Source organism: Diabrotica virgifera, chromosome 4 (assembly GCF_917563875.1).
Source record: "Diabrotica virgifera virgifera chromosome 4, PGI_DIABVI_V3a".
Lineage (NCBI taxonomy): Eukaryota > Metazoa > Arthropoda > Insecta > Coleoptera > Chrysomelidae > Diabrotica > Diabrotica virgifera.
In genome coordinates, this window is record NC_065446.1 from 142,141,504 (window position 1) to 142,153,278 (window position 11,775).

Consider the following 11,775-nt stretch of genomic DNA (forward strand, 5'->3'; position numbering starts at 1 on the left):
AAAGATCTACATCTTATGTTTTTAAACATATATTTTACTTACTTTAAGTAATTAGGGAATTAAAAGTTGAGACTGTCATTGTCGGATTTGCCGTAGATTTACGCACCTTCTATGTCTAGGTTTCGAATGTTGTTTTTTGATTGGAATGTGTCTAAAGATATTCAACCTCCCATCTTTACCGATGAGCCCAGAGAGGTTGAAGAGGGTGAAACACATTTCTAAGAACTGGTGTTTGGATCTTTGATTCTATTCGAAAAATTTTTCCCAGCCCGAAATGGTGGATGTGTGAATTGTTCGTAAGGGGATTTTTCCACATTCTCTATTTCATCTGTTTGATTTCGTACGAGTGTTCGTTAAACCATTAGCCTTGGATCTTTTGATCACTGAGTGTGTTTCAAAGATCTACATCTTATGTTTATATATATATATATATATATATATATATATATATATATAAACTTTGTATATATATATATATATAAACTTTGTATATATATATATATATATATATATATATATATATATATATATATATATATATATATATATATATATATATATATATATATATACGCTTACGGAGCGACGTTCTGTTACGACGTTTAGCATTTGTAGGCATATTTCACCTGCCTATAATACTGTACTGTGGATGGATTGTCAATGACGGTCGGTACGATTTCGACTGGTTAGTCACTCGAAAAAAAAAGTCAGTGACATAACGGAACCGGATGCGGAATCAGACGAAGAAATTGATGACGTCATAGGTAAATAAATAAATCTTTAATCTGTACGTAAGACTTTGATTTTGACAAAAACTTATTCATGTTTCAGAAAATTATAGAGAAGATAATTCGGACGTCGATGAAGACGTTGATTCCGATGACAACTCAGCGGCTGATTCCGATACTGAATAATTTAAATAAAAACCTTATTTTGTATTATCATCTTTAATGATATCGAATTTTTCTAAAAAAATAGTTGTTTTATTTATTCACATCATTACAATGAAACAAATCAATTATATACATGTATCAATAATGTTTGTTGAAGTATATTATTGTGTATCAATTTATCAATCAAAGATAGAATAAAAAACTCTATTAATTTTAATAGAACGCGGGCACATAAATTTGATACACCCTGTATATTGATTTGTAACCATTTATTATAAGTACATAGTTTTTAAGAAGTGGGTTATCGTTAATGAGTTTTTTTCCCTGAAAAATAAGAGACATTAGGAAAGAAAGTGATATGAATAGACAATAATTGTTCAGGGTATTTGGAGATTATAACGGTGCTTTGTTATGCACGAGGCCAGAAGCCACAGGTAATGATATCTTAGAAAATAATGTAAAAGAAAGTTTGGAATTTTAATCTCTTTTTGTTTAAACCCGAGTAAATTTTGTAGAATTTCCCGAAAGTAATTATTATGATGGTAGGAATATTTTTGAAAGAATATTATGAAAGTAATAAAAAGCAGATCATAACAACATGGCGAGCCAACGTGTGGCGTGAAGGTATCTCTGGTTGTGAATTTGAAGGGATAGGAAACGGAAAAACAGGTGAAGGAAAATTTATTTGCCCGTCGGAAAAAGTTGATATATTTAAAATTTATGAAATATTTGTTTGAGTTATTTTATCTAGGTACAATTTTGCATATCTATTTTATTTTTGATTGATTTGAATTTTGATAAATTTAAGAATTTGGGCGACAAATTGATTATATTTGATAAATTTTAACTACATGTCGATCACCAGAAGCAAAAGCAAAGAAAACAAAAAACAAGAGGAACATTTGGAACAAGAAGAACACATAGAACAAGAAGACATTTTCGAAACAACAATCATGGCATCAGAAAAACAGGAATTGTCAGATTTAGAAAAGTTATTACAACTAATGCAAATACAATCACAAAAAATGGATGAAGCAAAAAGGACAATGGATAAAAATCAGGAAGAAACATCAAAGAAAATGGATGAATCACAAAAATGGATCAAAAAATGTATTAAACATCAAAGAAAATTGATAAAATGAAAGAAAATCAGGAGGAAACAAAACAAGCAATAGAAGAAAACAACAGAAATATAGAGAGTATGAAGAAGGAAATGGTTAAAAAAATTGAAGATATTGCAGAAAAGAGCGAGAAACAGGAGATAGAAATTAAAGAAATCAAAATCAAAATGAATTAGATAAACAATTGCCAGAAAAAGGAACTAGAAAATTTGGAAAATAAGTTGGAAAATGCTATTCAAGTAGACAGAGAAGAAGTGGAAAAAAGAATCACAGAAATAGAAAAACAAGTCACCGAAAACAAGACGCAACAGAATTTCGGAGAAAGAAGGGAAACGATTATCCATAGTACAGAGGATGTGAAAATAAGATTTGGCGGGGATGTAAAAAAATTACACCCAGTAATTTTCATAAATAATTTAAAAGAGATACAATACATCGGTAATCTCGAAACAGCCAAAGAAACGATAAGGAACCATCTTGAAGATGAGGCGAGTTTATGGTTTGATAGCAAAGAAGAAGAATTGGACAATTGGCATAAATTCGAACAAAAGTTCCTGAGTTATTTCTGGGGAAAAATACAACAGATGGAAATAAACAAGGATTTGCAAAATGGGAGGTACCATGATAGAATGGGTATTTCAGAACAAACATACGCGCTACAATTATACAACAATGCAAAACACCTACACTACAATTATTCGTCCGAACAGATAGTAGAACTGATAGCCAGACATTTTGAAGAAACCTTAGAAGATCACATAACTTTACAAAACTACAAAGATATCGACAGTTTGTGCCAATTCTTACAAATACGAAAAGCAAAAATGAGAGAAAGACAAATAAGAAGATCGCAAGAAAATTCTAGACAACGCGAAAATCAAGACTATAGAGATAGAGGACAAAACTCTAGGAGAGATTATACAAGAAGAGAATTTATTCCGAGGAGGGAAAACGAAAATAGAGAACGGAAGAGGAAACTATGAACAAAGAAATCGGCAATGGAACGAAGACAGATATCGAGAAAACCAGAATAGACATAACACCCGCACATATCAAGAAGACAGAAATGATAATAGAAGGAATGAACAGGAAAATCGTGGAAACCGATACGGGTCCGACAATCCACGAGAAAATAGAAGAGCGGTAAACAATACGCAAATAGGTGAATATGAGGATGAGAGACAAAGCGACGAAAGAAGAAGCGAAGAAGAACAGCAAGCGTTTTTTCACGAAGGCGCTCACTAGACACAAAAAAACAAACAGGAATTTTTTGTCACCCGAAGGAATTTATTAAATTAGCAGGAAATAATGATAAAAGAAGTGGAGTAAATTTAAAATTTGTAGATGGTTTTATAAATGAGAAACCGATTAAAATTATGATTGATACTGGTTCGGAAATTACATTGATTAACAGGAAATTAATAGAAGAGGTTGATTTAACGAATTTAATTTACAAAATTCCCAGGGTAAATTTAGTGGGCGCAAATAAACGGACTTTGGCAACAATAAATGAAGGAATACGAATAAGGGTTCGATTGGGGAAGAAATTTTATCCACTACAATGTGCTATAATGCCGAACATGATACATGATATGATCGTAGGAGTGGATGAATTGTCAGAAAAACATGTGGTGATAGATTTCAAAAATAACACGATGAAAATCACAGAGGAAAAAGAAGAAGAACAGGACATTATGGAAATGGACAAGGAACATGAGAAACGGAAAATTTAGACAAAAAACAAACGGTGGAAATGAATTTGGCAATGAAGCAAGGACAGAAAAGAAAGAGGAGAAATCCACAGAAGATGATTAAAGAAGATGAAGCCTGGGATTCCTCGAAAGAAGAGATGAGCCCAGAAGAAGAAAAGGAAGAAAAGAGATTGACAAAGGAAAATGAAGCTTGGGATTCCTCAAAAGAAGAGATGAGCCCAGAAGAAGAAAAAGAAGAAAAGAGATTGACAAAGGAAAATGAAGCTTGGGATTCCTCAAAAGAAGAGATGAGCCCAGAAGAAGAAGAGATCAGAATAGAAAAGGAAGGCGAAAGAGATACAATTGAAACTGTAGTATTTGAAGAATAAATATGCGAAAAGGAGGAGGCAGAATACACAATAAACATGTGTAAAGAATCAGAGGAAAAAGGAAGAAAATTAATATGTGGAGAAGAAAAGGAGAAGGAACTGCGTGTAATATTGAGGGAGTATAAAAATTTAATAAATGAAGAAAACAAAGTAGCCAACAAGTATGAACATTCCTTTGAGGTTAAAGACGTAGGAAATTTTCGATCGAAAACTTACCCAATCCCATATAAGTACAGACACTGGGACAAAGGAAGCAATTGTTTTTCAGGCGGGACTAAATATTTTAACATAAGAGAAAAGTATTGTTGTCGAGAGAAAATCATTCTTTTCGTTGCACTTATTTAAAACGATTTTATCTCAAAGCAAGGCGGGGATGTTATTGTGTATCAATTTATCAATCAAAGATAGAATAAAAAACTTTATTAATTTTAATAGAACGCGGGCACATAAATTTGATACACCCTGTATATTGATTTGTAACCATTTATTATAAGTAGTTTTTAAGAAGTGGGTTATCGTTAATGAGTTTTTTTCCCTGAAAAATAAGAGACATTAGGAAAGAAAGTGATATGAAAAGACAATAATTGTTCAGAGTATTTGGAGATTATAACGGTGCTTTGTTATGCACGAGGCCCGAAGCCACAGGTAATGATATCTTAGAAAATAATGTAAAATAAAGTTTGGAATTTTAATCTCTTTTTGTTTAAACCCGAGTAAATTTTGTTGAATTTCCCGAAAGTAATTATTATGATGGTAGGAATATTTTTGAAAGAATGCGTGGGTTTTTCGAATGAAAAAAAGAATGGGGAAGAAGAAATGTCTCTGATTGGTTTGGCAATTTGGAATGGGAAGGAGAGAAGGTTGAATTTTCAGATAGTTTTGGAAAGAGGAATTCATTATGTGACCGGCATCCCGGAAGAGTAGTCAAAGTTTTCGTGGATAGTTAAAAATCAAGTACCAGTGTTTGTTTGATAGTGGAGAGTGGAGCTGAAAAGTGGAACGAGAGACAGATCAAATTGAGAAGAAATACCTCTTTGGTTCTGTATTATTGTGAGAAGGAGAGGAGAGAATTTTGGAGTTGTTTGAATCGAGTACTGGTTAAAAGAGGCCTGGCTCGTGTTTTTTTTTGGAGAATTAGTGCTGATATGCTGCTGGATTGAAGCTTGAGAACGGAGAGGGCTTTGATGGGTAGCCTAACAGTCAACAAGGGAGAGCTGTTTGGGTCAAGAGGAGACATCATTGTGAGTGAAGCAAAAGGTCAGTCAATTTATGTGAAAGATATTTTTATGTTCGGAAACTAAAAATTTGAGTAAAAGCATATGAATTAAGATTCCAATATTTCAAAAATTAAATAGGAAGTATAAGAAATTTTGCGAATACCTAAATTTGTTTTTTTAGCTTGTTTTATCAAAGTTATCGGGAACAAACCGATAAATTTTTATTTGAACTAGAATAAATTTAAGTGGTAAAAATTTCATTCGGACAGCTATGTCCACAGGTTTTAATTGATCGATTTTTAGAGTATTGATTTTGAAAATAAAAGATATTTCTGTATGCTTATTTATGTATTCCTATTTATTTCCCTTTCCTATTTTTCTCCGATAAGAATCAACTAAGAGATACTGAAACCACGAGAGAAGATAAGTATAACATAAGATAATTTAGATAATTTTTTTGTATTATAAAAAAAGGGACCCTGAGATTTTTTCTTAATTTTTTTTTGTTTGATTTGCAATAATTGGATAATTTAATTAAATAATTAATTGGAGTACTCAAATAAAGACTAATTGATATGAAAGTAATAAAAAGCAGATCATAACAATATATTAAACTAAAAAGTATACAAAACTGTTGATACTGGGATTTACAGTTTCATTTCTTGGATATCATATACACACCCTTTCACTTGAGTTAGACGTCATAATGATTTTATCATATTATAAATTGTTCTCTTCAAAAATATGTTAATACCGTACAGTATCAGATGACCATAAAGTACTAGACCCTTAACCTCATTTTCATCAGTCTGAAAGATATGGTCTGCATTAAAATGTACGGCATCATTTTTTCCTAATTTATTTATCTTAATACTTTTTAAAATAAGTGGAAAATGTAGAATATTGCTATATTTTATTCTTCTTCTTATGGTGCCTATCCGTTACGGATGTTGGACACTAACATGGCTATTCTGACTTTGTTGACTGCTGCTCTGAAAAGTCCGGTAGTGGTTAAGTTAAACCATTTTCGCAGGTTATACAGCCAGGATATTCTTCTTCGTCCTGGACCTCATTTCCCATGCACTTTACCTTGTTTTACCTTATTTTATTAACCTATGAATATTTAAACTTTTGCAATAATTTAAAATTTTTTTTTTGTATTTCTCTATAATTTTTTTAGAACAGTTTCTTTTGAACGGCAATACTATATAACAATTATTGTATTTTACAATATCCTGTTAAAAAAAGCTAGTTGTCGTACAGGGTCAAATGATTTTACAGCTTTATAAATCAAGTACACCATGAAATTAAGATAATTATTAATATACATTCAAATGAACAATAATTTTTTGATGGCATTATTTTTAATAGTACTTTTGAGTGCTAGATAATGTTTTGGAACCGAAGCCGTACTTTTTTAAATCAGCCCCCGGACCACGGAAAGAGAGGGGATTGCAACCCTCGATTTTTTCCACTTGTCGCATGATTTTTGTACGGCGTTGCGAAGAAATGGATTAGAAGCTGTATTGAAACAGTATGAAACTTATGCTGTACATAATGAAATGACCAAATTTACCCTAGAAATTGTCAGAAAATCAAAAAAATGTACCAACTTTGTGGCGCGCCATTTTTATACGGTACTGCGCGCTTTCGTATTATTTGTCATGGATCTATCGATGGTAAAAATGCCGTACAAAAATATATGACAAAAATGTACTCACTCTACATGCACTTTTGAATTCTCACCAGCACTCAGTTGGACAGCTTACAAGTGACGGTATAGTGCTGAATCTTATTATTTTATGCTCTTATATCGTCCTATATACGTCACCTGGTGGTTCATATGACCGATCCATTTTTTGGACATGGGCCTGTAGTCTATAACTTTCTGACTTCGATAATTATGAGCAGCTGGCTATCCGTACCTATTCTCCTCAGAATATTTTCGTTGGTTATATGGGTTGTCCAAGGTATTTTCAAGATTCTTCTATAAAGCCAGAGTTCAAAGGCTTCTAACTGGTTCATCAGTGTTATGTTGAGTTCGAGGCTTCCGTTCCATACAAAAGTATTGACCACATAGCACGACTAACAAATAGATATGGATGCCGTAGCGACATCTGCTAAAAACAATTCAAAGTTTTATTTCGAGACCTATTTTCTGGTTACGTCTTACCGGTTTCTATTACTGATAGAGGAAGAGTAGAATACGTAGGTCATAGTATCATAGGACCAATGATTACATCAAAAGACATTACACAAGTAAATTCTTTTTAATCTGTACACATATGATTTGCACACGTTATTGTTTCCCAATATTGTTTGCTTACATATAATAATATGCTGATGATAATAATATCGCCATCTATTCACAGAAGAAAATGTGTATTGAATGTACTACTGAACTGAAACATGATCGACACCTTTTATAGCTGGACTTGGTTAAATGACCTCACTATTCTGTACCAATAGTGTGCCATAGTATTTTTTTAGAAAACAGTATATGGGTCATCTATCATAACTGATTTACGTGAGCTTGATACAATCAAATTTAAAGCTTTAAAAAATATTTTAGGGTTAATGAAAGGCAAAGGCAGTTCGTGGCCTTAGAAACAGGGTCGGCAAGGTCTTTTTGTCTCCTCATATAGGCATACCATCTAATTAAAAGGCTTAAATCATCATAGGAGATTTTTTTGTTTGGTTTACTTGACATTCTCTTTTTCATGGTGTTTCGACAATATGTTTTGATTCTTTTGAGATAAGAGAAATCCCGTTCATTTAAAGCAGAAGTTGGTGGTAATAAGAGAATTGATGATCAGTTTGTTGTAATGAATTGCAGTACTTAATATATAAAATTACACATATTTTGTAACTTATCTAACTTTCTGAAAATATTTGGATCAGCGTAATTTTTAAGTAATTTGTAATAATACATATCTTGACAATTTTTTGGCGAAGGTAACTTAAATTTTGAATCGTCAAAGAGGTAAAAAATTTGCAAATCTTCAAAATTCGAGTATTTATTTGCATAATACATAGTAGGTATCCAAAATTTCAAAATATACTCGTTTTTCGAGATATGTATCATGCCTGTGTCTTTTTTGGGGTGGTTCGGAAATATCAAGAAAACCCAAAACGTGACTGCGTATATATTGAAAACTACTATCATTACGAAAATCTTTGAGATTTTGCACCAATTTTCTTATCAAATCGGTTTGGGCAAACACTTTCTTAAAAATATTTAAAAGAATATTAAAAGAGTAATCATTTAAGAAAGTTTTCAAACCGATTGCTTCACGGATCAAGATATCACATCACAACTTTCAAAATCGTCGCCTTCGATAATAAATTAAAAAAACTTCCAAAGGCTGTTCACGAAAATCTGCTACAGTGGAAACTAACCGAGCTTTAAAATTTCATCGCGTCTGACAAACTGCATTTTTTTCGAAACAAATTGTTCTAAAACATTTGGGCGAGCTAAACTGACAAGAAAAGACGATATTCTTAAATTTTTTTACACGTATCCTGCAAAACTAAATTCATTATATTCCCATGATAGCGAGCAAATAAAGCTTGTGCTGCAATAGTTTTAACTTTTGCCTGGAGACCGTTCAGTTCACCAGACATCACGGCAGCGCCGTCATAAGTTGCCCCAGTTTGCCCTACCAATTTATTTTTGATATCAAAAAATTTAAATCTGTTCTTTAAAACACCAAAAACATATTCTGCCTTATAGCTTTTACTTACGTCTGTAAAACCTAAAAACCTCTCATAAATATTACCACGTAACGCGTATCGGACAACAATTGATAATTATTGTAAATGACATGATAATCAGAAGTTTCATCTACTTCTAGCGAAAAGCAAATGGTTTTCTGAATCTCAGATCCAATAACGTTATTCAAAATGTAACTAATTAATTATATTAGTTCATTCTGTACTGTTTTAGACATGCCGCTAAATATCTTAGAATCAAAAAGTAAATTAGAAAATCAAAATCGTATTTCTTAAACAATTTTATTAGTTATCTATAATTATATGATATAACGATTATACGATATTATATATATCTATAAATAAATGGTAATTCCTGACAACAAAAATTACAATATCAATTAAACGACGTAAAACGGCGTGATTATTTTTTACAATTTCTGCCGATGTTTCCAAATGAAACCGGCAGATTTAAATGTGCCGTACCTGCCGCCTAATGCCTACGGAGAAATGTATGTTTGGTTGTTCATCGACTTGTATTTTTCGTTGAGTTTACGTGTAAATCGTCACTGCCGACCCTGCCGACCCTGACCGGCCGCCACTGATGAAAGGCACTCGAAACTGTTGCTATCACTTAAGTTGGGCCAAACAATACACTTTCACAAAATTTCATTCGAATCGGTTCAGTGGTTGCGAATATTAGCGTAAACAAACGTCGTGACACGAGATTTTTATACAGTATGCGCCACGCTACTAGATACCATATGGGTAGGTACCTAATTGCTAAGCTTATGGGCTAATCCGGTCCGTTCTCAGATGCGACTTTCATCTCTGTCATATTACTGTCAAGAAACTATTTTAAATTTCCATACAAAAAATACATTAATTAATAATATTGTTACTCTGCTTTAAAATAACTTTTTCTATTCTGATACTATAATATATCAATTATGATGTCACTACCTGTATCATAATGAACTTCATTATGATACAGATTTTCATTAAGATACATATTTTTAACCAATAGAATCGCGATATGGCATTCGCGATAAAGGTGGTACACGCGCAGTGACCAATGGCGAGTCAAATACATACGCTTTAACAGTTCTTAATATGTAAACAAACCGTCAAACTGACAAACTACTGAATTTATTTGTGTATTTTTTATTGTGAATGATCATAGAAAAAATAGTGTATACAACTTGCATTTAATTATCATTATGAAGCTCGTACCCTATACGAAACTCGGCGCATACGGCTCGTTTCGTAACCCTCATACTCGCTTCATAATGACCATAATTAAATGCTCGTTGCATAATATACTATTATTCAAACACCAAGAATATTACAATACTTTAAAACTTTTACACCTTTAACAAAATGAAAAATATAAGCGTCAAATACAGCTGATCTATTAATTGTCAACTTGCTGTGTTAATATTCAGTTTCTATACGTTTTCTGACGTTATAAACGTCACTAGACTTAAAAATAAACATTGCAACAAGTAAAGGGTCCAATACCGTAAGAGCTCAATGTTCCTAAATGTCTAGTAGGGTGGCGGTTACTGTATATAAAAATGTACTGCATGGATAAAAATATTTGTTATGGCGCATATTTAGTCCTTGATTGTTATCTTGTTGGTATAGTATTTAATTAATGTATTTTTCCAGGCGGCTGTATGCACATGGTATGTACTAGAGCAGGGTGTGAGTTCCATTGGTGTTGGGTGTGCCAAACTGCATGGACCAGAGATTGTATGGGCAGCCATTGGTTTGGTTAAGACATTGAAAAATATGTGATATTAATAAACTAAAAAATGTGTGTTCTTTTGATTGTACAGTTGTGTTTCACTTAACAAAGGTTGTTTGGTTATTTTTTGCTATGTTTGAATCAACAGACCTTAAAATGCCGTTCTGTGTCATACAAAAGAGACCACAGAGTACAGAAGAAGAATCATCAGATCTATTATAGATATAGAATACATGCCCAGGATATAAAATTTCCAAAGCATATAAAAGAGTATATAAAATTTCCAAAAAACTTAAATTCACGTAACTTGATCGATAGAAAAAAAAATGGCATAAGCAACCTCTTAACGTTATTTCAGGCGTCGTTTCAGTTTCACTACCGACCTGATAAAACAAATATCCTGATTTCAGTGATTCTATGATTCTTTCTTTTGTTGCTAGGAATCTAGCATTATATTTAGCGACGTTGAATTTTAGGGCTTGTAAAGTCCTTTTCATGAGCATTTTTCAGTGCGTCACAAATGATAGAAAAAAAGATAAGTCCGTGATAGTACACATTTATGACATTTATTCTAACATGACATTTTAGTTAAGTCTGACAGTTGTCAAATTTTATTTGCAATTTGGCATAAAAACAAATCAATTGTGTTTATTGCATTTATAAAATGGTATTTTCTTTGATTTATATAGTCTTATAAATTGTACAGATTATATTCGTAGATATATTATATAATTCGTAAATAATTTTTTTTTCGATTATAGCGTCATCTATCGACAACTAGAATAACTAGAATAAATGTTATAAATGTCTTTAATCACAGACGTGCCTGTCACATACAATTTAATGCGTTAGAAAGAAATCGAAAAACTGCGACGCACTGAAAAATGCTCACGAAAAGGACTCTAAGTTCTTCTTATACACACACATACAGTGATGAGTGCGCTAATAACCGGCAAAATAACGTAAAAGACGGAAACCATATTAAGTTGTGAGATAAAAATAG

General features: G+C 32.2%; 1 protein-coding gene across 1 annotated transcript in view; it reads left to right on the top strand.

Moving 5' to 3' along the window:
• The window catches only part of LOC126883169 (E3 ubiquitin-protein ligase parkin), a 319,547-nt gene extending 308,649 nt beyond the window's left edge, over window positions 1-10,898 (top strand). Inside the window, exon 8 of the mRNA XM_050648418.1 lies at window positions 10,694-10,898. Coding sequence (XP_050504375.1) covers window positions 10,694-10,803 — 110 coding nt within the window. The 3' untranslated portion in view covers window positions 10,804-10,898. The remainder of the gene's footprint in view (window positions 1-10,693) is intronic.
• Window positions 10,899-11,775: the final 877 nt, after the last annotated feature.